Here is a 27,157-nt window from a genome sequence, read left to right as displayed (position 1 = left end):
GTGCTGTAAGGGAAGCTCGTTCGACAGCTGCTCTGCTCCTCGCTTGGGTCGGGCTGGTGGCCCCATGTCGTTGGCAGAAGGGCTTGGGACACTTGGCTATGAGAGGAGGCGTTGGGAGTCCGGCTACTGGATGAACGGCATGATGGATTGTCCTGTCAAAACTTGACTGGGTTTGATTTGCAGATCTAACGAGGCTATTTTGTGTGTGAGAAGCTGCCCCGTTCACAATTAATTAATATCTAAAGATCAAAACAAATATTATTATTACTGCTAGCAGTAACGTATTATGCCTAAAGTTAGGACTTATGTTGCAGTAAGTAAAGATAAATAACAGGCTTTCCAGAAAACAAGCTGCCGCAAGTCATAGAAGAATGAAAATAATAAGAAACGTGTAATATATTTGGGCTTGATAAGTGGGTGATGTATAGAAACAGTTGGCTATTTTAAGCACACTACAGAAGTTTATAGGTAAAATAAGTTCACAGAGTTCTGAAGAGTAACTTGATTGGCTAAGATGCAATCCTATACATATCTAGGAGTAAATCTTATTGAACTTGGTGGAATGACCTTCAATCTAAGCAAAGATGCATAGCATGTCACTGTAAATGTACTGAACCAGGGTTCTCTCCCCGCCCCCCATTACGACCAGTGTTTCACCAGTTGAATGAATGGAGGCTTGTGCAGGGAGCAGAGTTTGATTGAATATTTTGTTTGTAAATTACATTGAGCCAGTTATAAACTGTTTGGACACTTATGTTCATGATTTTCTGTCATTTCATAATATTAAACTGATCAAAGTCTTTTCAAGAAGGATTTTTTAAAAAAGAGGATGATAATGATGAAAGTTAATGTTATTGTTGTTGATTATGATAATTGCCACAAAGCAACTGATAATGAATGCAGAGAATGCAAAACAAACAAAAGTAGAAAATGCAGATAAATGTTAATTTGATTTCCTGCTATTTCTATAACTATTATACTGTACTGTAGAAGAGAGCAAGCAGGAGCCTGGCTCAAGAAAAGAGAAATGAAAAACTGAATATTTAGAAAACACACAGACTTTTACATATTTATTCAGTAGTAAGTCACATTGAGTACACAGGGCCTTACTCCCAGGTACATTTGAATCTCTGGATTCAGGGTCCCATCTTGTCTGGATTCAGGGTCCCATCACTTACCCATAAGAAAGCCCTATTGAACACATGTATAGGATTGCACAGTCATATAAATTAGACTCTTCTGAGAAGTATGTATTGCAAGAGTGGCATGAAATAGATTCTACTTTTCTTTCCCAAGTTTGTGACTACCAAAGCATGACTAGCATGTATTTACGGGATAAGCAATATTTAGTCATTTATAATTCAGGATTTGAATTACAGGGGTGGGGGTAGGGCTTTTCTGCCGGTCCCCTTTGCTAAAATTGGAGGGAGACAAGAGGCTAGGACACACGGATGTTATAAAGGAGGGGGCTTATCTCTTCTCCCATCATTTGAAAACTGGTGCAGACATTAAAAGAAACTTAAAGCATGAAGCAGAGGTGTGCAACTTTTTCCTCTCTCAGCCATACAGGGATTCTGAAACCCAGAAAGAGGCAGTGACACTTGAAGAAGGAATGAAAAGAACAGGCACCCCCTGGCTGGATCAGCTGGAGTGTGTGAATACTGTGATAACTAGAAACTTTGGCCACTGTGGATGCATAGAACTGCATCGCATCTGAAAAGGACTAGAAAGGTTTGGGCTGCAGTCCTAACCATAATTAGTAGGGAGTAAGCAATGTTGAACAAGATGGGAGTTCCTTCCAAGTGAATACACATAGGGTTGTGTTGTGTAACATAAGGTTTTCCCAGCTGGTGTGTCTCATCACCTGCTAAGGTGATGCAGAAAGTCTTGCTCTAGGATGTGTAAATTCTTGGAGATGTCGCAATTTCCTTTCTATAGTACTGCAGTTATCTCTGACAGCCACTGTATGGATGGCATCATAAAGATGCGAGGGCAAGAGTTGTGATTTGACTCTGGGTGGTGAGGATACACTGCAGATCTGCTGCATTCAGTTTACTTTCTATGCTCTGGAGATGAAGGTGGTAAGGGGCCCGAGAGAGGAAAAACCTTTGGAGGAGAGGGAAAAGTTAGTAGATACCTACAGTGCTTTGCCAACTCCAGGACCTTGTGCTAAAGCAGAGGTCTTCTATGCCTAAATGCACAATGCACAGTGCACAAATCCAAAGGCAAGTTAGTTTTGACTAGGGTTCACATGGCGTAATTACTCTGTTTACCAGAGGCTGGGAGACGAGCTGCTTCGGATGGGGTGGGCTGTTCTCTGTAAGCCCACCCCCTTACACCAGGGATAGATCAAACAGTTGCATTGATTGATTGATTATTAGTGTACATTTAGCTCATACCCTTCCTCCTAAAGAAGTCCCTGGTGGCAAATACATTTGTGATAATACCATTTAAAAGCTTATTTTAAACATTTTTTTAAAGTAAAAGCATCCAAAATCATTAAAAAATTAATAGCATCTAAAAGCATTTGAGCATTTTTTATATATAAAAAGATGCAGTCAAATAAGATGTATTATGTTTTTTTTAAAATTGTGCAAATAAGCAAATAAATATGTGGAGTGTCCACAATCAGAATTAAAAAAAATACAGGTAGCTATGTTGGCCCATAAGAAGAATTCCAAAATCCATATTATTGCTCTGTTTACCACTTAACCTGATGAAGAATTCTGGAGAACTCCAAAGTTTGCATACTATTTTGTGACATTTTAGTTGGTCTTATAAAGCTGTGGCCCCAATATGGATTTAGGAATCAGAACAGAGTTACTTAAGTCCAATCCTATTTAAATCAATGAAGTTAACTCTAGCTATTCATGTACTGGATTGTGTTCAGCAAGGATAAACGACAAAAGTCATTTAAAGATATGATAATGCTTATGAAGCAGGTCAGGGGTGCCTGCTCCAAAATGAAATGTGTAGGTATTGACTCCTGCAGAGCTGAGGGGAGGACTCTGAGGAGCTTCCACTCTTGCCTCTGTTCTAAAAAAAAAAGTCCACTTGATATTTGTTCATGGTCAAATTATTGTCATTTATAGACTGGAAAAGCACCCTCCCCCCAAATAAAGAATCATGGAAACGGTAGTTTATGCCTTACAGAAGTACATTTTCCAGCACCCTTAACAAACAGTTCCCAAGTTTCTTTGGGAGGAAGTTCCAGGCTGTAAATGTATAGTGCGTGTGCAGCCTTTACTAGATACTGTCCAAGCCACTAGGCGGTGACTTACTATAAGCAGCATTGCTCATTATTGGAGACAGGATGCTGGGCTAGATGGTCTTGCCCTCATTGTGCCACTTTTTCAGTACTCAACTGTAAACAATATAAAAAAAGAAAATGACATTTACATTAAAAGGAAGGAACGATTGTCTGGTAGATAAGAAACAGGGCAGGGATTCAAGAGACCTTGATTCAGTCTTAGACCTCCCTTTGTGACTTTAGGAAACGCAGTAGATTGGCTCTGTATCTCAGTTCCTATTTGGTTATGATGGATCATTAAGAATTTCCGATCTTACACAGGGTATCGTGAGGACAGCCAGCGACAGTGGTAGGAGGAAAGTGGCTAGCTCAGATAGTTATGAAAAACAAATGTTTGTCTGGGACCCTCCACCTTTTTCTGTGCCTTTGAGATTCAAAAATGAATAAATGAATTCAGTTGATGATTTATTTGTTTCTAACATTTATATCCTGTCTCATTGTTAAGCAAGGACATTTTGGGCCATCCGTTAGGGCATTTTGGAATGTAACCATGTTTTCAACATACAAGATGGGCAGACATTTTGCTGTTGCTTCCTGAAATGGCCGCAACCCGTATCATTTATTGAGATTTATAAACTGCATTTCCCCTAACATTTGTATATACAGTATCTTGACTAGAAGCAGAAAGCTCTCAAGCAAATAGGACCTGGGAAACCAGGGTTCAAACACCCACTTGGCCATGAAGTTCACTGGGAAACCTTGGACCAGTCACTGCCTCACAGCCTAACCTACCTCATAGGGTTGTTGTGGGGATTAAATGAGAAGGTGGTAGATAAGTGTATGCCACCTTGAGTTCCTTGTAGAAAAAGGAGAGATATAAGTGCAATAAATAAATAAATAAATAAATAAATAAATATGATTACTCATTATCACAACAGTGGTCACGTATGGCCCATTGAATCATTTTTGGATTTCAGCTGTGATTGCCTTGGCGTTCTTCCTCTCTATTTATGCGCTGGGCTTGGTTCTGTGGACAAATATCTTACTAGAATAACTCAACAAATAGATTTCCCACGCTCCTGCGGAAGGGGTCCCCAGGAAGAGTATTATCTAAATACCAGGCAAGGTATTATCCCAATGTTACCTGTTATTTTTCAGCACCGTTTTTAGGCTTGCCTCTCTTTTGTTTTATCACAAGCGTTCAGTCTTGTGCTCTAGATACAAAAACTACAGATTTTGCTCTGTCTGCACGTGGAAGCCCAGACTTGCTGTATCTGATACATATCGTATGGCATGCTTAGAGGCACGATAAAGAGAACGGGGGGTGGGGGAGGTGGTGAAGGAGAGAGGGGGGAGATTATAAGTTTATAATCAGGTAGCTTCAGGAAAGACTAGAGACCAGAGAGTGTGAGGAAATACCTTATTCACACAAAATCTGGAGATTAGAGCAGTGGATTATTAATGGGTTTCCTTTAAATGGGGCTGGGGAATCTCAGGCCTCTGGGCCTCGCTCTGTGACCCTCAAAACTCTTGCCAGGCGGCCATGTTCCTGCCTAGGCCACACTCCTCACTGGCCACCCTTTGAGGGCTTTTGTCAGACTACAAAACGCCCTTGAATGCCTCTTGCTTGTCAGACTACAAAATGCCCTTGGAAAGGGGTGTGTTTTGTATATGTTTATAGAAACTGATTTTTGTGTGCGAGGGATGTAGCTACTGTATCCATTGCCCCTCTCGCTTTTCCTTTTGGCCTCCCACACAACTGACACATGGGAGGTTGCTCATGAGGGAATGTGGCCCTCAGGCTAAAAAGTTTCCCCATTCCCCCTAGGTACAGGGATGCAGAGGCACATCTATGACATAGTGAACTGGGGGGGGGGGGGAGATGCAGGCACATACAGGTGAAACTCGGAAAATTAGAATATCGTCGAAAAGTGCATTTATTTCAGTAATGCAACTTACTATTTTTTTATTTTAATTTTTACAAATTCCACAGTAATAAAACAAATAGTTACAATAATAGAAAAATAAACAAAATAAACATCGCTATTACATTTCATTAATAGCATTCCATTTATAATTTACCCGCCTAATGACAAATAATTACAATTACAACAAATAAAGACTTGAGATATTTTGCTTTGCATGTCATGCATCTATCTCATATATTGGTTTCACCTTTTAAGTTGCATTACTGAAATAAATGCACTTTTTGACAATATTCTAATTTTCCGAGTTTCACCTGTATTTCAAATGCTGCAATGCTAAACCACCATGTCCTCCTGCTTCACCCCGAGGCATGGCTAGCTAGCCTGTGCTTTTTTGGACTGCTCAGAACATTCCCATCCACCCTTCAGGCTGAAATCATAATTAGAATCCACGGACAAGGAGAAAAACTTTCCCACCCAAAAGGGAAATGAGAGGCTGTGTTGCTGAGGCAGCCAGCCCAAGTAATAATATAATCTTAGAAGAATGCAGCTCCCTCGAGTAAAGGAAGTTCTAAAAACTTTAACATGCGGAACCATTAAAATAGCTGTTGCTTGTTTGGCTGTAACTTTGTCTGCAGATCTAGGCTTCTGAAATGCGGGGTGAGGGGAGCTCAAAGTGAAGCACTGGGGGGGGGGAGTATTTTCTTTTATGTGTATAAATGACACACACGGCCCTTGAGATGAGAGTGTTCTCCTCAGGTGGCGTAGGCATCTTTAATATCCCAACATCTTATCTCATTGAAACTGAGCTTCAAGGCCCCAGCAACATCCATTTTGAGGTAAACAAGCCTCGCTCTGCTTTTTCTGGGCCAGTGAACTACAGTACCTAGGGTATTAAATATTCCTCTGAAGAAGAGCTATGTATCATGGGATACAGGTAAAGGTAAAGGGACCCCTGACTATTAGGTCTAGTCATGACCGACTCTGGGGTTGTGGCACTCATCTCGCGTTATTGGCCGAGGGAGCCGGTGTACAGCTTCCAGGTCACGTGGCCAGCATGACAAAGCCACTTCTGGCGAACCAGAGCAGCACATGGAAACGCCGTTTACCTTCCCGCTGTAGCGGTACCTATTTATCTACTTGCACTTTTTGACATGCTTTCGAACTGCTAGGTTGGCAGGAGCTGGGACAGAGCAATGGGAGCTCACCCCATCGCGGGGATTCGAACCGCTGACCTTCTGATCGGCAAGCCCTAGGCTCTGTGGTTAAACCCACAGCGCCACCCTCGTCCCTCTGTATCATGGGATACCATGAGGTAATTTTGGACTCCGGACTTAATGGTCTTACAGTTTATTTCCATACATGTCTATTCAGACTCAAGTCCCATTAAGTTCAGTGGGAATTAAAGCCCTGGTAAGTGTAGGACTGTGCCTTTATTTAAGTTAATGGATCCGCCAGCTTTAAGATGTGTATATTTCTTTGACATGCGATGAGGCAGCTCTGTTGCATTTGGGGGCTGTCCTGTTCATTCTGCTGAATGGGGCTCTGAACCTCTGCCCCAGAGCCCTGCCCTGACACTGTTGAGATGTAGATAATCCATCGTTTTTGAACAATGAAACAGGATGTCCTGCAAGTCAATGATTCACAAGGAGATAAGAGGGGCTTAAATTTAATAATGTTCTATGTGTTGACTGCGTAATTAAATTAATATATCCTAGGCCAGCTTAGGGTATATCTGGGGTATTATTTCAAATAGATCTGAAATGTGAGTGGAGCCTAAAGTTGCATTGGAAATCCACATTGAGTTTCAAGGTCCAGTGCAACCAAGGCAAACATCATAGATCCATGTGTATTCTTGCTTTATTATCTCCCAAAGTTATTGGAATCCTGCTCCCATCATCCCTGACTACTGGCCACATTAGCTGAGGGCTGATGAGAGTTAGGAGTCAAATGACACTCACAATTTGTGAAGTGGGCCTAATTGTGAAAAGCTATAGACAAAGTGGTTTGTCCAATTGAAGAACGTTGGTTTTTAGGAGTTTCCAGAGGAACTGGACACAATTCTGATAGACAAAGCAAAACCTTTAAAAAAAGTTATTTCAAAAAAGCAGCATAGAAGTAAAGACCTTGGCTATTTAATGGGCAAGTCAAGGCTCACAATTCATCATGAAGTCTAATTACCTTTGTTGCTGTACTTTATTATGTTTTATTGTGGACTCTGGGCATAATTGCATCTGTGTCTAGGAAGTTTTAGTGCTTGTCACCTGCAAAGACATTCTGCCCTTGGTGCAGGTTCTGCAAGCCCATATGAAAATGTAGCCCTGAAAAAGATCCAAGCATTTAAACAGCCATTGTTACTTGATTCCAGCTTGAATTACAGAGCTAAATGCTAAACATTTCGGTCCTCTTTGGGATATTATCAACTCATTTATCCAGAGTGGGATGTGATATACTGCTAGGTTGGCAGATAACACAGCAAATAAAGGCTCTTTCAAATAGAAGTTCTTAAAGAAGAAACGTGATCTCTGTTTGGAATAATCGTGAGGAAAAACAGGCGAGCATAAAGAGGTGAATTGAGTTGGTCTGATGCCTTTCTTTTTAACTGCACATTTTCTGTGGCAGCATAAATGAGTTGAAAAAGATACACTTCCATGCCTACTGTCTCGTATTTAGATTGTTATTTAGATATGCTTCAAAACTAATTAAAAAAGTAACTAGAATTTATAACTGAGGATTAGTATCCACATATTTGCAACAAACACAAAAATTAAATTTGGGTCACCATCTGCTTATATCCTGGCCTTGCTTTTTCAGGTGGGTGGGGTACAAACAGGACCTATAACAAAATATTCATCTTTTATCTGTACCACCTAACAAAAGTGCTCAGCTTTCCAGCCAGCTTTGTCTCCTGCAGGACACTCCATTTCACCATGTCATTTTTGTTGTTGTTGTTGTTGCTTTTTCTTATCCCCATTGGAGGAGGGCCTTCTTTCAAATGTCCTAACCTGCATGCAACAGGTGCCCTTTTGGACAGTTTGTGCAATTTTGGTTGCAATCCAATACATAAATATATATCTGGGACTTACTTCTGAATAGAAATAGGTAGACTTTCACTGTTCATTTATTGCTTGTGACTTTTCCTCCCTCCTTTTATTTGTTTTTTAAATACAAACTTAGGTGTGTGTTCTTAAGGGGAGGGGTCCCATTCCTATTCATATACCTGTAATAGTAATTGGTTTGGGTTGTGGTTTTGTTTTGTTTTGTTTGTTTGTTTGTTTTGTGGGGTGTTTTTTTTTACATGGGCCTTTTATTGACAGGCTGTTAACTGCCTTGGATATTGCACTTCAAGGCAGTAAAATCAAATAACTAATAACTACATGGGACGTTTACGATAAATACAAGGTGGCCTGGCTCACAATCTTTTAGCTTTCAAACAGGTGTAGAGATGAAATGAATGGGAGAAGGTGGTCCTTTTGCTCAAGAGCAGAGGACATCCAGAAGGACATGAGGAATGGATGCATGGCCTGCCACAGGGTTGGCACAGGAATTCCTTGGCAGAAGCCTGGGTGGCTTGGAAGCCGGCACAAAGCAGCTTGTTGGGGAAGGAGACTTGGCAGAGCACAAAACCTCCTCTAGCCCCATAATCTCATTTGGAGTAAAGTGATCCCCGCACTCCAGCCAAGATGGTTTGTGGCTTTTGTGGGGATGAGTGCAGCAGATGTTAAATCACAGGGGAATGTTTAGCCCTTTGCTGTTGGCTACCTCCTAACCTTGTGGCTTTCGAGCTCAATACTGAAATGTAACTGGTGGGGCTTTGATTAGGAAAGGAAAAGCCTGCCCAAAGTTTGCAGCTCCCCACCCCCTGGCCATCTTCTCCCTCCTTTATGCCAGTAGGCAAGATAGTTCGTGTCATGGGGGAAGAGGTGAAAATTATAGGGTGTCGAGAGATCCAAGTGCAGTTCACACCGCAGCAGCTACACCCTTCTGAGACAATGCACTGGAAGGATGTGCCTAGGAGGGGCCTGGGTTTGGGAGTTCCGCTCTCTGTGAGCTGTGGGGAACGGGATGCCATTCCAAGGAAGGAGGACATAAGGTGAAGAAGGTGGCGCCTCATTGCCCTGAGGACCACTTAAATCGGGAGGCTGCCCTTCCAGCCTAGCTGAGACCTATTGGACTCCACGAGGCTGAATTAGATCAAGTGCCTACAGACTAGCTACATCTGTGCAGTGCAGCACTGTGCTGGGAAAAAATGCAATGCTTGCTCAGCTACAAAATCTGGTTATTTAATGCAAAGATTGTTTTAATGAAGGCTTTCTCTTAGTTAATTGCCCTTTGACTAATTCACTTAGCTGACTTTTTTTTTTAAGTACCACGGAATTGTTTCCTTAGCTGACCTTTTCCTAAAAGAACAAAACACCAAACCACAGAATTGCTCTGTTACTTTCGATATAGACCTTTGCATCGTACTTGCTTGCCTCTTTATGTGACCTCCATCTGCAGGGTGTTTAATTAAGCCTACCTTATGGAAACCTCCATAAAGTGGTACACCTTGCTCACTCCTGATGCATTTGCGGCACTCGGGACACTTCTAGGCTGTTCCTACATTTGAGAGGGATTCAGTCACATACTGGCAGAAGCACCTTGCACAATTGCAGTGGGTTTGGAGGTCTCGCTCAACAAACCCGCTCAGACTAAATTTCAGCCATGTGTAAGGTTAGCTTGGTGGCTGCTTCTGCTTTGCACCTTATGCTCAAGAGGGGGTGGTTTGTAACAGAGAAGCGGCTTTACACTTCTCTTGCCAGCCACTTTTCTTTTGAAACTCCCCCTTACTTGGTTTTGAAGTAAACTAGGGCCTAGGATAACTCTAGAAGAGTTATCAGGGCAGAAATTTGTGGCTTGCCAGTTTGTCATTTTCACTTAAAATTCAGCAGAGCAAAAAACAACAATTCCATTACATACATACAGCTTGGGGCCTGTTGCTTCTGAAGTTGCTGTGGTGGGGGTAGAACTAACAGGGTTTTAAAAGCACATAAGTCCTTGCTTAGTGGGCAGAGTAGCTTTGAGTACCATGCATCTGGATTTCCCACCTGCTTCAGCCACAACAAGCATTAATTGTGGTCTGGCATTGCTAAATTCTGTGGTATGAGAAGAAGCAGGACCCCAGGAGACCATGATAAACAAAGGGTGACACCCGACGTCTCTCGGACTGGCCTCATGATGGTCTTTCCAAGTGCATATTAAGAAGAGGAAGGTGGGTATTATTAGGGTTTAAAGTGCAGGATTGGGATCTGAAGGCTATTCTTAGCTCTGCTTCTAACTTCCTGGCTGAAATCCCAGCTTTGCTCAAAGTCGGTAGGAGCCTGCCATTAACTTCTGTGAAGCCAGGCTCTAACAACACCCAGATCCCAAATTAGGGATGCAGAAGTTCACCCAAAAATGTCAGGTTGCAAGCCAATGGTTATTTTTGTGGAGCAAGGGAAATGAGCATTCTTATCACTGCAAAGGCACGAGCCTTGGATCGTGCTTCAGTAGTTGGATACAGAGGCTATACAGAAGCAGGAATCATCCACACATTTTGGCTTGGGTTTGCTAGCCGTGTTTTGTCCCTACCTTTTTCAGAGTCTTCTGTGCAACTCAGAGAACTTTGAGGGGTGTGTGTGGAATGATGGAGTGGCCTCTCATATGGTCCTGGACTTTAGAGCACACGGAAGCACTTCCACAGACTCCCAAGCTGAGCACAATGGAATAAACTCCTCCTGAGACTTGGAAAGGGGAGACAGAGTTATAATTACAAGTAAAATAAAATAAAATACATCTTCCATGGAGTCTAGCCCAAGTTGAACCGTCATAGGTGGCCCTAAATGCTCCTTTATTCATTCTGTATGTTAGCACTCCTTCTAATACTGCTAATACTTTGCTGGTGAGTGCTGACAGGATTGTAGCCAAAATTGAAGCAATGAGAAACAAGAGGGAGAGATATCAGGATGCTTGGGGGGATCCAATGATGTCAAGAAGTTCAAAAAAACTTTTAGTTTTACACACACAATCAGACCAAAAACTAATACCCCAAACAGCCCAGTGAGGGCTGAGCATTCTCAGTGACCACATAATTCCAGGTGTCTGTTGTAGCTGGTAAGGAATAGAAAACTGGCAGGGAGGGCAAAAGGAATGGCCGGCCAGCACATTGAACAGGAACACTTCACACTGCAGCGTTTTGTTGCAGGTTGTACTCGTATGTCATTCTTAGGTTAAAGTGCTAAAAACTGCACTCAGCTATCAGTTTTAAGACATCAAACCCTAATAAAAATGATGGGGTTCTCATCACCCCAAATCTAACTCAGAAATGTCAAAAATGTGGAACAGCTCTGGCATGTAGTTTGACCGATCCTATAAATGGTTGAAAGATTTTTGTCCGTGTTATTGTTCAGCTCTGTTCCTGTTTAATTGCAGCTTTCCTGTGGGTTGCAGGTTATATAAGAATGTAGACGTTTCCTGATTACTGTCTAGCAGAATATCTGAACCCTAGCTTGACATGACATGTTTGGCATTTGGATGACAATGAAAATCTTCATATATGGAAAACAATCCAGTTTCCGTGGCCTCCTCGTGCCTACTCTAAAGGCACACTTTGGTGGCTAAGAACATTTCCTTACAGTTATCCAAATCTGATGGGCTATAAAATTAACCTAGCAAAGGCTCTGCCAGGCAATGTTCTGATCACTCAGGCCTGAAACTATATTTCATCCCAGTCAACCTGTTCTCCACACACTCATGGAGCTGCCATGGTTTTCATTGTATTTATCAGTGCCCCCTGCCTCCACCCGCCCTTTTATACTCTCGGCTTTGCAGCCAGGATGTTTTTTTTCTTGCCATTTTATTGTTCCAGTGACCTAGCACCGGTGGACTCTTGCCAGTCAACTTCCTCTCTGAGCTGCCTGACAGACTCCAACGATGTTGCCATCAGAAATGAGTAGAAGTTGAAATGGTGACAAAATAGGGGGTCTCTCTCTCTCTCTCTCTCTCTCTCTCTCTCTCTCTCTCTCTCTCTCACACACACACACACACACACACACACACATAAAATTCCTACCCATCCACATTATTCCTCGGTTGTTGTGGTGGCGGTGGCGGTTCTTTTTCTTTTTATTAAAGCCCAAAGCATCAATTCTATTTTACCAGGAACAGAAAGAGTTCACAAGAGAATTCCAAATGGGAATATAGGTACTGGGTGGGGTAACTTTTTAAACAAGCAAGAAAATCCATTTATACCAGAATGAACTTTGCTAATCTTGAGCACTGTCAATAAGATAAGCTGAAAAACATGTCAATAAAGCAAAATCATATGCAGAATTTATAGAAAGATGCATTGGTGTTCATTATGCACCAGAAAACAATAGTTATAACCAGCCAATGCCTGTTGATGAAGGGGTCTGTTAGCAGAAAAAATACTGCTGTAGATTGAGACTATGCCCCCAAACCAACACAACTCCTATGCTGGTGTCATGCTGAACATTTTTTAGCATTCACAAAACATGGAGAATCCCTCTTTCAAGTATTATTCAAAAAGAAATAATAATGGATTGCAACCTTACTTTTTAATTTTTGTAGACTTGGAACATAATAATATTGATGGTGGTAGTGGTGATTAATAATTCCTTGGAGGTGCATTGGCTCATTATGAGTTCTTAATGCATGGAGGTTAGCCTTTTTAAAGGGCTCTCGTCTTCTCCTGTGCATTTAAACCAGTTTCTAGTCTTTTGTTGTTTAGTCGTTTAGTCATGTCCGACTCTTCGTGACCCCATGGACCAAAGCACGCCAGGCTTTCTAGTCTACTCTGTGGTAATTTTCTCTCTCTCTTTCTGTGGTGGGCTGTGAGTCCCACTTGGATTTATCTGGCATTGGCATCCTGTCCTTGCTTGTTTTCCCAGTATCACAGTAGGAACAAAATGGAGAGACATTCCAAACAAAGTGATCTGCATAAGTAAAGAGGAATGTGGATTGTCAATAAGAAGTATAGAGTATTATGCAGAGAAAACTGCATGTAATTCAAAAAATGCAATACCAAAACAGATTTGTATATATTTTGATAAATGCCACCTGTAAAACAAAACATGCAGCACTGTTGTTGATTTCGGGATGCTACAGTCAAGCAGATTGCAGGTGCCACATTTATACCGGTATGCCCAAATGGAACCACAGATTCTCATGAAAGGCACCAGTGCTTCATGTGATCTTCCCAGTGGCCTGTGTGTGCTCCCAAGGCATGTGTGTGGCAGCACTCTCTCTTGTCCTCAGAAACCAAAACAAATGACAAAATAATTACATTCCCAGAATTTCAAAGCCCATTACACTGGGCTTGGCACCAGTAGCTCAACATTCAAGGTTTACAAATAATGTGAAATAAATGTGCTGTGGCTGCGCTTGTGCCAGAGTGTGGCCTGCATGAGACCACACTGGTGCAGCTCATTAAAAAAATAGTGGTACTTTTATGTGGTCTGTCCATGTGGTTTTCATTGTTCCCCTCTGTGCTGAACAGGTTGCCTGTCCCACTAAGGAAAGGGTTAATTGCATTCCTCTGCTTATCAGAGAAAACAGTGCACCCTTTTTAAGGAATATTCTCCACATGCTGAGGATGCTATAGAATTGGTTTTCTGCTTTGAGGATTTTTCTCAGTGCTGCTCCTTTCAGGGAAAGAACACGGAAGGAAACTGAAAGAGTCCAGATTTAGGACCGAAGCTTTTGTTCGCACAGCACAAACTCGCTTGGCTCCAAAACAGCCTCCACCCATAATCATTACATCCGCAGCAGTGTTTGAAAAACACAGTCCAGAGAGCTGCTTTCCTAGTAGCTGATAAAGGAGTGGGCTGCTAAAGTGTGTGCTGCCACCCCATGAAGCAGGAGAGGCCCACTGTCTTCTTTATTATTATTTTCAGCCTAAACCTTACTACTAAAGGTTTCCTACACAGACTGAGGAACTAGGGAATATAGATTTTATTCTCTCTCTCTCTCTCTCTCTCTCTCTCTCTCTCTCTCTCTCTCTCTCTCTCTCTCGTGTGAAGAGTTACTGTGGATTTTGCCAGATTGCAAACATTACTTTTACAGTTTCACTTACTTTTCTCATGAGATTCTCTTTTTGTTCAGTGCGGTTTAATTTCCAGAAAGATGAAGAACACATAACAGATCTTTTTAGCTTTAAGGTTGCCATATGATCCTTTACTTAGAAGACACCCTTCCCTTTCTTGGGAAGGGAGTAACCAACCACTTCAGAGCATGGCATTTGCATTAAGTACAACATGTACCTCTCATTTCAGAGACCACAACGATCGAGGGACAGAAGAACAGACATGGTTCCTGCTAGAGATGTGGGGTGCCCCCCACCCATTCTCTGCCCTTGAATCAGTGCATAAGCTAGAGTACTGGATATAGTTTAGGGAGATGCAAATATAAAATGTCTTCATGAATGATGCTCAGCAGATACCTTTGGGCCAGTCACTTTCTCTAAACTACCTCATAGGGCTATTGTGAGGGTAAAGCATTGGTTGGGGTGGGAGAGACCATGTACACTGTCCTGAGGAAGGGAGGAATAAAAAAAATGTAATAAACAGCAAGTAAAGGGAACAAAGTTGCGTAGAGTGACTCTCTATGACCCTTCTGTTGTACTATGAAACTTGTAAACTAGGGAGGTTTAAATTTGAAGTGTGAGTGAGCCAAAATACACCCACCCCAACCATGCTCTCTATTGACTGTATATTAGGCAAGTTTGTGAAGAGGTCTTACTCAGCTACTAATGTATGACTGACTGACTACATGGGATGATATCCTGATCAGGCCATTTCCCAAGTTTGCTAAATGTTTCTGGTGGGTAGGGAGGCCTTGCCTATACATAGCCTCACAATCACCTCATGTGTGTCTTGTTGATAAGAGTTCCGATATGGTTAAATTTCGTTTCATTTTAACTGGTTGTTTTCTTAATCTACCCTGTTTCTCATATTTTAAGACATACCCATAAAATAAGCCATAGCAGGATTTTTAAGCATTCAAGGAATATAAGCCATACCCCGAAAATAAGACATAGTGATAGGCGCAGCAGCAATGCCGGCTGCGGCAGGAGGAGGAGGGAAAAAATAAGACATCCCTTGAAAATAAGCCATAGTGTGTTTTTTTGAGGAAAAAATAAATATAAGACGTGTCTTATAATATGAGAAACACGGGTATGTTTTCAATTTGTTAAAACGCAGCCTGAGTCTTTGCGATGGGGAGGAATAGAAACCTAAGTAAATGATTAATCCCTTCTTTTATTCAAATTCCTTGTGTATCATAATATTGAAAATATAATGTTGTGTAAGCAGCACATTTATTATTGTGTCCCCCAATCCATACACACATACACTTTTGTAGCCGTTGAAGGGTGGAATCTACGAAGGACAAATTGTGGGGAAGGAGCTGATTATCTTTAATCTATTGAGTGATATAATTTTCCACTTTTTGACTCTGAACGTTTAATTTGTAAATGTGTTTTGAGAGGATAACTGCGGAAGACGAATTCTGAAGTATTCAACCATTTAAAATTTGAATAAATCAGAACTCAGAACTTCGTTTCTCTAGTCAGCAGAGTTGCTTATCCTGGCACCCTAGCTGAAAAGCAAACACTTCCCCCTAATTCCCTTCTGCAAGTCTTTTAGTTAGCCTTCATATTCTGCCCAGAAATGTTTCAAATATGTTTCATTTTGTGTCATTTTCCTGGTGTAGGGGCAAATAAAATTATATAATATAATTGTACCAATACAAAGTATTCTGTTACAGATCAGATATGCATTTTTTTAAAAAAAAAAAACAAAAACAAAACAAAACATTACTGTATACACAGAAATGAAAAATACAATTTCCCTTGTCAACAGAGGCCATAAATAAGTTAACAGAACAGGGATGCATGCAATACCAAAGGGGTATGTATAATTAACTCATAAATTAAGCCTCTCTGGCCTGTTATACTGTACATTGATTTCATAGAGTCTGTGAAATTTAGAAAAGGTAGCCTTTTTTTCTTTTTAAAACCCGACAAATGTTGGGTTTAAAGTTCCTAAAATGTTTATAATATTTTCATTTAACAGCTGCTACATTCCAATACAGTACTTCCATTTGGTAATCCCCCTTTTTAGGAGTCTCACTTATGGGAGTTAATTTGAGCTTTGCCATCAAATTGAGCAGGAACAGGATTTGAGTTGTGAGCTTAACAGACTATACAAGTTAAGTAGGGTCAGGCCTCAACAAGTCTTAGTGGCTGCCCTTTCCAGAAATGGGGCTAGAGGATTCAGAGTCTATGTGCCTTTGACCTCTGTGAAAATAAAGGTTTAAGTCGTATGGTAATGTTAGTGAGCTTCCTGCTGTTTGAGGCATGCCCATTGTGACAGGAACGGAACCTGTAATCAACTAGAGCACATAAGGAACATAAATTCAGGGAGATATCTCTGTACTTTCTTTATTTTATTTAAAAGGCTTGTATTCCACTTTTCAGAACAGTCAACTCACAAAGTGGCTTCTGATCCCTGAGATACACTAGTAACAATAATTAAAATACAACAGTAAAACTGTTGAATCTGATTACAGTCAGACAATTAAACACAGACTAAAATAGGCTGAAACCAGCATTGGACATGCATGGCCCAACCATTCTATCAGTCTCACATTTTAATCCTCAAAGGCCATTCTAAAACAGTATACTTTTAGAGCTCATTTAAAGGAGCTGAGTGACAGGGCTTGCCTGATGTCCTCCTGGAACTGAGTTCTATAAAGGGGAGGTGAGACCACAGAAAAGGCCCTGCTCCTTGAAAGTGCCAGATAAATAACTGTTGGCATCTTTGTCTGCTTGACATTCTCCTGCAGGGCATCCACATAATTGGGAATGGTAGAAGAGGCAAGGCTGGTGCTGCTGACAGATGAACACATGTCATAGATTTAAAGGCAACTAGCTTGAACTTAGGGGATGCGGGTGGCGCTGTGGGTCAAACCACTGTGCCGCTTGGGCTTACTGATCGAAAGGTCGGCAGTTCGAATCCCTGCGACAGGGTGAGCTCCCGTTGTTCGGTCCTGCCAACCTAGCAGTTTGAAAGCGCGCAGTGCAAGTAGATAAACAGGAAGGTAAACAGCGTTTTCGTGCGCTGCTCTGGTTTCGCCAGAAGCGGCTTAGTCATGCTGGCCACATGACCTGGGAAAAAACTGTCGGACAAACGCCGGCTCCCTTGGCCTTTAAAGTGAGATGAGCGCCACAACCCCAGAGTCATTTGCGACTGGACTTAATTGTCAGGGATACCTTTACCTATCTTGAACTTACTTCCAAGGAAATGTTCATGGGGGTTGGGCTGCACAGAATCCAAACTGATTTATAAATAACGCAAATAGCAGCTGTAAATTCAGTGGCAAGAGTTAAAAAAAAATCCAGACTGAGTCCATTGTAATATGCTATACAAATAGATCACATCCATTATGTATTGTTTTAGGAACTTCACAATCCAGTCAAACAGCTAAAGTGGAAACCCAGAAGTTGGGTTAAAAGCAGAATCTGTTTATGCTGGATGCATTATAACAGTATCACAAATGTGTAAAAGGAAGTAGCATTTATAATATGTAAGTCTGGTAATCATCACAACTCATGTTGTAGTTATAACTCTGGAAGAAAGCCACAGAACCAAGGGCTGTGCAATAATTTCATATTGCAACTAAAATATTTATCTTGACAAGAGGAGAGGATGGACACCATATATGCTTAAATCAGGAGCCAGTGGCTTTGTATGTGACAAAAGAATTTATAACTGAACTTTATCTCTATGTAGAGGGAGTTACTTATATAAGAGGCCATTGTAACTTCTGCTTAGCTAATCTATCTCAAAAGACCAGTTTTCCTATTACTTGTTATTTTACTTTCCTCAATGTCATAAGATCTGCATCCAGATTGGAATTGCTTTTTAAGTGTTCTAATTGTTTTATCACTTGTGCGCTTGCTACCCTCTTTTGCAGCATGGGGGGTGGGGAATATAAGTTTAATAAATAAATAGGATAAGGATTTCTTCCTCATGCACTTGATCTAGAGCATGAAGGAGTCAAACCTTTACTAAGGCCATATATACATAAAATGCAGTGAGGATAATCCATCACAAATCTTAAAAACAACCGTAACTAAAGACAACGATAGAAACCATCAACTAAAATTCTGGGTAAATGTAGCTTGTATAGCATCAGAAATACAACAAGCTAGGCATCAGCAGGGCTAGCCCAAGACTGATGCAAAGAATTAGTTCACTGTTGGTATAGATGATATCATAACCGTCTTATGATGCCACTCTCTAAAATTCTGACTACAGACACACACAGAGAGAAAGTGGAAGCTAGTGAGAGAACAAGCAAGAAAGCATAACACAACCTTAAAGGGAAAATCATGTGGGAGGACTATCAACACTTTCCAGAACCTCTGTGTCACAAAAGAGCATGTGATTCCACCCGGATAAGGCATTAGTGTGTCACTGAGCAGCCAAGTCTGATTGCTCGTTCCTCATAACATTTGGAAGGGGGGATGGAAGGCACATACATTTTTGCATGCCCACATGCATACCCAACTTTTTCTGCTTGAGTGCTGCTATATAGGGACCATGGTCTACATTACATCCCAGGCATTGAGTTACAAATGCATGTGCTGCACAGCCTGCTAGGTTTTAGAATTTCTAGAGCAAACTGGCCCCGGCAAGTAGCTTGTTGTCTGGGGGCATGATTTGCTGGTGTGACACTGTCAGATATGAGCACTCTGGACACTCATGTGTGCTGGCTCTGGAATGTTGATAACAGTAATCAAACGCACAAGCTTCTCACAGATGAAGGGAACCTACAGGACAGAGTTTGCCAGACCACTGTTGTTATGAGAATAGACTTGGCTTTGCCTTGTATGGTCCTAGAAGAGATTTTGAATCCAGGAATACATTATCTGAAAGCACATCTCGCTGTCTCTGTCTTTAAGCTGAAACATCTTTACATATGGATAACTTGCGGGTTTCCCAAAGGCATCTGGCTGGCCACTGTGAGAACAGGATGTTGGACCATATGGGCCATTGGCTAGATCCAGCAGAGCTATTCTTATGTTCTTAACTTACAAGGATCATGGGCTTCACTAAAGCATGATCACCGCTGGTAATGATCACCAACTGTTTGCAGCCAACCCATGGTCTCTTGGAAAGATGTTAAAAATAATTAGGAGGATAAATTAGGTCAACAGGGTGTAATTACAAAGCTGGGATACATTCCAAAGTACAGTAATTCATGCAGCTATGACTGCCACTGGCAGGGGATATGAAAACAAAGGATTCTGTGGTGGTGTAGTGTCTGTTGCTAGAGAACTATTGGCTCTGGGATGATATGAAAAAGTTAACGCCCAGTATTTTTTGCTGCTGCATTGCTATTGGTAGTCTGAAATGAGAAATGAGTGGAAACCCAAGATGATTCACATGAGATGTGACGGAGGGGGCACATGGGCATGCATGTAAATACATTCTCCCTCCCTCTCTGTTTTTGCTCACACATACACACACATAAGCACAGGTTGGGCCCAAACACACACAAACATAACAACCATCTGCCGCCCGCTAATAAATTTGTGATTTGTTCAGGGTAATTAGGATCAGACCTGGTTTTGCTTCTGTTTTAATGATATTTTCTTCTCCCTTCCAGCCATTATGAGCAGCGAAAGTTCCAACATCGAAACAAGGACTTCCAGCTCTCATGCACACAGTACAGATGCCTTCAGTGCCCTCGGCAGTGTCAAAGGAAGGACACTGTGGATGATAACCGACAGTGCTTCTGTGTCTACAGCCAGAACAAGAAACTCTGCATATATTGAAATGATCAGGTCTGGAGATACAGCTCAGAAGTCATCTTCGGTGATGCAGGCCAGAAGAGCTGATGCCTCACCAAGTTCCTTGGATATTGCTCGATTTGAAACAGGGACTTTGAGGATACATTCTCCCAGGACACCTGTTTCTTCACTTTCAGAGGATAATCACCCAAGTGAGTTCCACCATCAAAAGTCTTTTTGTATCTGAATGGACTGTCAAACCCTGGGAAAATACCTGAAACAATAAAGCTGAATGGGTGTGTGTAAGAATAAGGAGAAGTTGGATGTGGCACAGATTGATTTGAAAGGCTATGGTCATTCCTTTGTTAACAATTAGAAGTACAAACATAAAGGTGTTTGATGGTGTTTGTAATCATTAAATTTGACATGTTTGTACCGGTAGTTAGTCTTAATTGAAATTAACTGGAAAATGAAAAAAATGGAATCTGAGTCCCACCCACCCTTTTCAAGCAAAGGTATGAATAAGATGCCTCACAAAGCTGAACCTGCATAAATTTATGCAAATAACAAATTTTGTATATATTCGCCTATTTGCAAGATTTACCCTCCAGTTGTTTTTTTGTGTAATGCCCAAGTATAAAATAGTTATTGCAAGTTCTGTACAGTTCTTGACACCAGATGTAATTCAAGACATCAGATTGATGGAAGCCATGGTTCCACCTCAAATACCAAATTGCTGGAGCCTGATAGGGTTAAATTTTCTCATTTCCTATTTACAGTTACTGGGAGCAGCCACCATATAGATAGAAGGTGGGATGCAGACAGCACAACATCCAGTTTGCATATCATAAGCATGGGCAGTTCAACAACGGCCAACAGAGGCACAGAAAGGACTACACAGTTTCTTACAGACAGTGTCGCTCCGACTGATTCATCAAGAAAAGACCCAGTTTCTCAGAGGGAAGTCACGACCTTTCCTGATCGAACCCAGTTCCCATCTCATGCGACACATTCCAGAGGAAGAAGTAACACATCAAAGGTCACACATTTTCCTGATTCTTCAGCAAGGATTCAGCTTGCCCAGTATTACTTGCCTCCAAAGACTAGTATGTTGTTGTTTTTTCTGTTCCAAAAGACTACTTCTTAATGAATTCCCCATAGAGAAATAATAGCAATATACTGTTTTAGAACTGCTGTAGTGTGATGCCATGTGAGCTGTGAGCCAGGAAGTTGCTGCAGATTTTATCTCAGCTGAGCAAATATTGGTGGCCACAGGGAAGCCACTATTTCTCAGCCTCCCTGCATCTCAGATATTGGGATGATACTTGGCTATCTTGCAGGGTTTTTTGAAAGGATTCCTGAGATAATAGATGTGAAAACTTTAAACTTTCCAAAATGCAAAGGATTGTTTATGATTAATTTGAGGGGGTTTTCTCCAGAAGTGGTGAGGCGAGTCACCATAATGATTTGAGGACTAGATTCTTGGCATGCTGTTTAAAAATCACAACAGAAACTATGTTGATATTTTATGTGAAATCAAAACAATTGTCGTTCTATGTCATGGTAGTAGTCTGTTGATGTTGGATAGCAAGATTCTTCACTGAAATTCATAAAGCAGAGCATGATAAAGCTATCCGTTCCTTGTTAATCATCAGCATTGGGTAGTACTGTATACTTTTGGTAAAGATTGAGGTTCCCACCTGGGGTTTCATGACTAGTAACCACTACTGGTAGAAGAAATCTTTTCCACTTACAGTAAAAAGGTAGATGGAAAAGAGAATATGGTTCCTATGTTTTTAATAGTTGTGCAAAAGAAGAAATTTTACCAGGAGTTTTGGAGAGTTGGTTTAGGTTCTAGACTGGTGAATCCTGATAAGACAAAAGTGGAAAAGATGCAATGTGGGGAAAATTCTACTGCTTCCACACTATCCATTTTCTTTGGAATCACCATCTTTTGTTCACTCACATTTCTTCCCATGTTTTTTCAGACTCCCACCCCATGAGGAGACAGTTTTAGCATTAGCAATCGGCAAAGCACTATTAATGCTTTTCAGACCTTCTGTGCCTTTAAATGGAACACTTCCTCTTTACCCATTTTATTGCTTCCTGTTGATCCAAGCTGGGATTTTACTTGTTCACCTCTTGAATAGCCTTTCCCAATTTATTTCTTTTATTAATTTGCTACCCAAGCCTTCCTCCCAAAAGAGCCCAGGACAGCAAACAGCAAAACAAGAAAGCAACACAATTCAATTGCCCCACTGTCAGTTTCTCTTCCAGGTGATGGTGGAGATTATTACTGATCATTGACTTAGCTCTGGTTTCATTGCTAAGAACAGAAAAGGAAGAAAACCAGAAAGTGAGACAGGCAGTGGTAGAGTGAAAAGGGGATGGGCAGAAGAAGCATTGGCTGCCTCATACGCTGCTGATACATTCTGTGCATTCTTTGGGTTGGGACTTAGTAGGAAGAAACGAGTGAGTGAATGGGGATAGCAAGACTTGGGAGCACTGCTTCCATTTATTGGTCTCCATATTTGGGACCAAGGGTATTCAGTGGGGATACTTACTTGCCAGCAAGATTATTTCGTGGGATTATTTCGTGGGGGCTTTTGGAATAGCTGTTGGCTTTTGACTTCCTTTTGCCACATTTAGCCACAATCTTATCCTGAACTTTGATGGCTGCAGCTCAGCAATCCTTTCTGCAAAAGGGCTGCAGACATAGCTCATTCAGTTAATGGAAATAGGTTCTTTGAAATACACAATGTATGTTGGAAGCTGACTGGGTAAATAATCATGGTTGTGTCTTATCAAATGCTGCCTTATTAAAGCCTTGTTATAATAATGCATAGAGTTATAGTGTCACTCTGGGGAGGAGTTTCCAGCTGGAAATGGATTGCATCACAATTGTAACACCAGCTCCCTTTGGTCAATCCCCTCCGCCAACATTGCATGCCACAGTTGTGATGTGCTTTGCAGCATAGCTGCCAAGTTCTCCCTTTTTTAAAGGGAAATTCCCTTATGCTGAATAGGCTTCCTCGTGAGAAAAGGGAAAACTTGGCAGCTATGCTTTGCAGAGCAAGTCTGAAGGTGCCTTGGCTGTGGTGCAGGTGGGCTTAGCTGGGACAAGACTTTGTGGGCCAAATTAAGACTCTGTGAGCCTAATTTGGCTTGTGGGTGAGAGCTTTGCAGTTAAAGAGAAAATATACTGCACAATGATTGCTCAGAAATATGTGCCCAAGTTAGCATCTTCTCCGTCTTTCCAAGATCTTGTTCTTTGCTTTCTCGTGTCTCTTGCCCTTTCTGGTCCCGAAACATGAGTCACACTAAAGGTTCCTTTCATAGCATAATCCTATAGTGTTGCAGGGTTTACAGTATTCCACTGGGTTTAAAGTGGAGCAAGCTACTGCTTGTGGGAATTTCCTAAAATGTAGATATTTTTGAATATTTCAAAGCAGTTCTTTTATACTAGCACTTTTCCCTCAAATTTTATTATAAAGTTTTTTAAACCCTGACTTTCCCCTCAAGGTTTCATCATTTTTATCAGGTGGTGCAGGGACAGGAGCGCAATTAACTTGTTTTCTGTTAGATATGTGTGAATGCAATTATGGGAAGAAATGCAATGAGATCCACCTTCAGCGCGTGCTGGTAGCACATCTAATATCTTCCTCTTCTATTTCAGCTGCAGAAGACAGTAGTCAGTCAAGGAGTAGCTCAAATACAGAGAGAAGCATTCCCAGTTCCCACACAGATGGTGTGTCTGCTTCAGGTTTAAGTGACAGGGGTGGAGAGAGGACATTACAGACTTTAAGAGATGTCAGCAGTTCTCTTAATGCAACGCAAATATCCCCAGCCACGAGCAATGAAATCTCCACCTCTTCAGGCCTCATGGTTTCCTCACATGTGTTAACTCCAGTACAGACTGGACAAATGGATTCATCACCAGAGGACAATGATTTCACTGAAGCAGCACTTCCACATTTCCAAGCTCCTTCAGAAACAACAGGTACAGGATGAAGATCTCTTTTATTACAGAGTTTGGGGCACTGTTTCACTGGTTTGGTGTGAAGATGATGCCCAAACATCAGCAATGAATATAAACACGAAGAGAAAAAGAGCATATACCTTATAGCTCAGAGATAGGAAACTGTGTCCCTCAAATATTGTTGGGCTCTGTCTCCCAGACCCAAAAGCACCAGAGCGCCCTCTACAGCAGCACCTACTGCAGTGCAGGCATTAAAAGCACAGAAATGAAGCACCCCCCCCCACACACAATCATAGGTTCACTCCTTTTTCTACTACTCGCAGATAACCACCCTTTTGACTGACTTAACATAGGATCATCCTTTCTCATCATAATCTAAGACATCTTTCTGAACTTCATTGCTTTTGTAAGACAAAAGGGGATATGAACTTGTTTTCCATTAGAGCTGTCTGAATATAACTATGGGAAGAAACGCAGTGTGATGTCCTTTTAGCGCATGCAGGTGGCACATCTAATGTCTTACTCTTGTGTTTCAGCTGCAGAAAACAGTGGTCAGCTAAGGAGCAGCTCAAATACAGAGAGAAGTACTTCCAGTTCTCACACAGACGGTGCGTCTGCTTCAGGTCTAACTGATAGGGGCAGAGAGAGGACATCACGGACACTGAGGGACGTCAGCAGTTCTCTTAATGCAACACAACTATCCACAATGGCTAGCAATGAAATATCCACCTCTTCAGGCCTCACAAATTCCTCTCACATGTTAACTCCAGTACAGACTGGACAAATGGATTTGTCACCAGGGGACAATGATTTCACTGAAGTAACGCTTGCACATTCCCAGGCTTCTTTGGGAATATCAGGTAAAGCATGAAGATCTCTTTTATTCTAAATCCTGTTTCACTTGCCTGGTGCAACGATGAAACCAAAGCATTAGGATGAATAGATTTTAAAACGAGAGCAAGAGGAGATTAGATTAGAGAGACAAACCACTAAAGGTGGTTTGGAAATAAACTTGTCTACAAATGTGCAGACAACTGAAGGAAGTTAACAGTAGCTTTTTAATCTCAATTTGGTTTAGAAAACAAGACAGGTGTTATGGTATGTTTGAGCCCACTCTAATCTGCATCAGATTCAGTCATTTATTATTCTGATTTTTTACACTAAGTAAGGAAACTTTTAAAATCTAGGGGGGAAATGGAGGACTATGCAAACATGAGGTTTTAATTGTTGGTCATTATTCTTTAAGACTATAATGTCTAACTAGTATAGTACTGGTATTTCAAATTGGGACTTATTTGCACTTTTGGAGGGGGCATGAATCATTTGGCAATGTCCAACATCACATGAATGGACCTCCACACATGCAATGAGAACAACTCCTTTTCTCCCTTGCAACCTCCTGCTTTGCCCCCCCCCCCCCAGTCTACTCCAGACTGACTCCCAGCTCCCTTGAACAGATTTTAGGGACATGGCAGGGGGATCTGTTGTATCAACGGTGGCTTGTTGATAGGTCACAGGATGTCACCCAATAGGCCTTTCAGAACCTTAACGTATTTTGACTCATTGATTACTGGTAGTAATAACAACATACTGTCAAAGATCTATCTCCCCGCTCCTGGAATATATATGTGACTTTAATCAAGTTAAAACTATATGGCGGATGGAGCTAAGAGTGTGTGTAGTTATATATATTTCTGAAAATGTGTGGCCAATGGGAACACTTGTTTTTCATTAAAGGGGTATATTAGAGAGAACTGTTTCAAGTGGTACATTAGTTAAATAATTAAATAAAATTTATGGTTCAGCTTACTGGAAATATAAAAGTAGAATAGAGCAGGGGGATTCAACATGTACCCCACATATGCATTTTAACCTATAACAAGTATAAAGATACAGATTTTTTTTAATGGTCTTGGAGATTATAGCAGCTGAAAAACCAGGTACTGAACTCAAACAATTTCTCCATCTATTGAGGAATGGATTAATGAAATATGGAGGTACTTAACATGGTATATATATACCTGAAAGAAAAAAGACCAAAAAAAATATGCTTTTTATGCTGTAAAATGCATTTAATCCAAAGTGATGTTTCCAATGTCATGACGACAGCTGGAAATAAAAACAAACCATATACAAAACATTGAACTTTTTTATCATAAAACAATGGGTTGTTTCCAACTAAATATTTGTGTGAGTAGAATGACTTCTGCTCTCGTAGTAGAGCTTCCCATCTCACTCCTCCCCTCCAATGGCCTCTGAACCCTCCTAATCAAAGCAACCCATCAGAATTGATTTGGGTTTGGCATGGAGGCACAGTGTGGGAGGAGAGGAGGGAAAGTTCTGTTGTGTGGGCGGAAGCCATTCCTCTTTTTTTAATTCAACCATTAATCTAGGCATTCATTATTTTTATTGGGCTGCAGCGCACACGCCCTCCTTCATGTTTTCCATTCAATCTGCATGAATATAAGAAAATTACATAATAAAACTTGAGATACCCTTTCTATAACTGGAGATGGCACATCTCATTTTTTTCATTGTTGTGTTGCAGCTACTGAAGATCTTGATCACCAGCCAGCCAGCAGCTCAGATACAGAGAGGAGTATTTCTAGTTCTCATACTGACAGTGCATCTGTTTCAGTTCTCCCTGACAGAGGTGGAGAGAGGGCAGTACAAACTCTAAGAAACAACAGCATTTCTCAGAGCACAACACAAAAGTCCACCGCCAGTAATACTGAAATCTCCAGCTCTTCAGCTCTCCCTAATTCTTCTTACACGTTGACTCTGGGGCAGACCAGACGGATGAATTTGTCAACAGAGGACACTGATTTTATTGAAGCAGCAGTTACACATTCCCAGTACCCTTCAGAAGCAACAGGTAAAGAATTAAGATCTTCTATTTTGTTACAGATTTGAGAGCACTGGTATACCTTGGCTGGTGTAAAACCAAATTTCTTGTGAAAAAAGAGGGGATTGCTCCTGATCCTAGACAATGAGAGAAAGTTCACATAAACTTTGTGTTACAACCCTGGGGACTCTTGTTTGTGCTTAGAGGACACCTTTGAACAATTTAGCCCTTTTATGACATCCCTTTTCCAGCCCCACCCATCACCCCCTAAGGGCTGATCTGAAGATTACACACTCCCTGGAAACAGTAAGTGCCCTCTCAG

The 27,157-nt window shown here is 41.3% G+C and overlaps 1 protein-coding gene across 4 annotated transcripts in view; it reads left to right on the top strand.

The window, feature by feature from the left end:
* Nucleotides 1-27,157, top strand: part of HEG1 (heart development protein with EGF like domains 1) — a 64,795-nt gene that overhangs the window by 7,779 nt on the left and 29,859 nt on the right. For all 4 annotated transcript variants that reach the window (XM_035129385.2, XM_035129394.2, XM_035129367.2 and 1 more), the window contains exons 2-6: nt 19,888-20,223; nt 20,791-21,117; nt 23,688-24,011; nt 24,527-24,850; nt 26,539-26,865. In XM_035129385.2, coding sequence (XP_034985276.1) covers nt 19,888-20,223; nt 20,791-21,117; nt 23,688-24,011; nt 24,527-24,850; nt 26,539-26,865 — 1,638 coding nt within the window. The remainder of the gene's footprint in view (nt 1-19,887; nt 20,224-20,790; nt 21,118-23,687; nt 24,012-24,526; nt 24,851-26,538; nt 26,866-27,157) is intronic.

Source organism: Zootoca vivipara, chromosome 1, assembly GCF_963506605.1.
Source record: "Zootoca vivipara chromosome 1, rZooViv1.1, whole genome shotgun sequence".
In the NCBI taxonomy this organism is placed as follows: domain Eukaryota; kingdom Metazoa; phylum Chordata; class Lepidosauria; order Squamata; family Lacertidae; genus Zootoca; species Zootoca vivipara.
The sequence above is the reverse complement of the archived record's forward strand: the minus strand, read 5'-3'. Positions and strand labels throughout refer to the sequence as shown.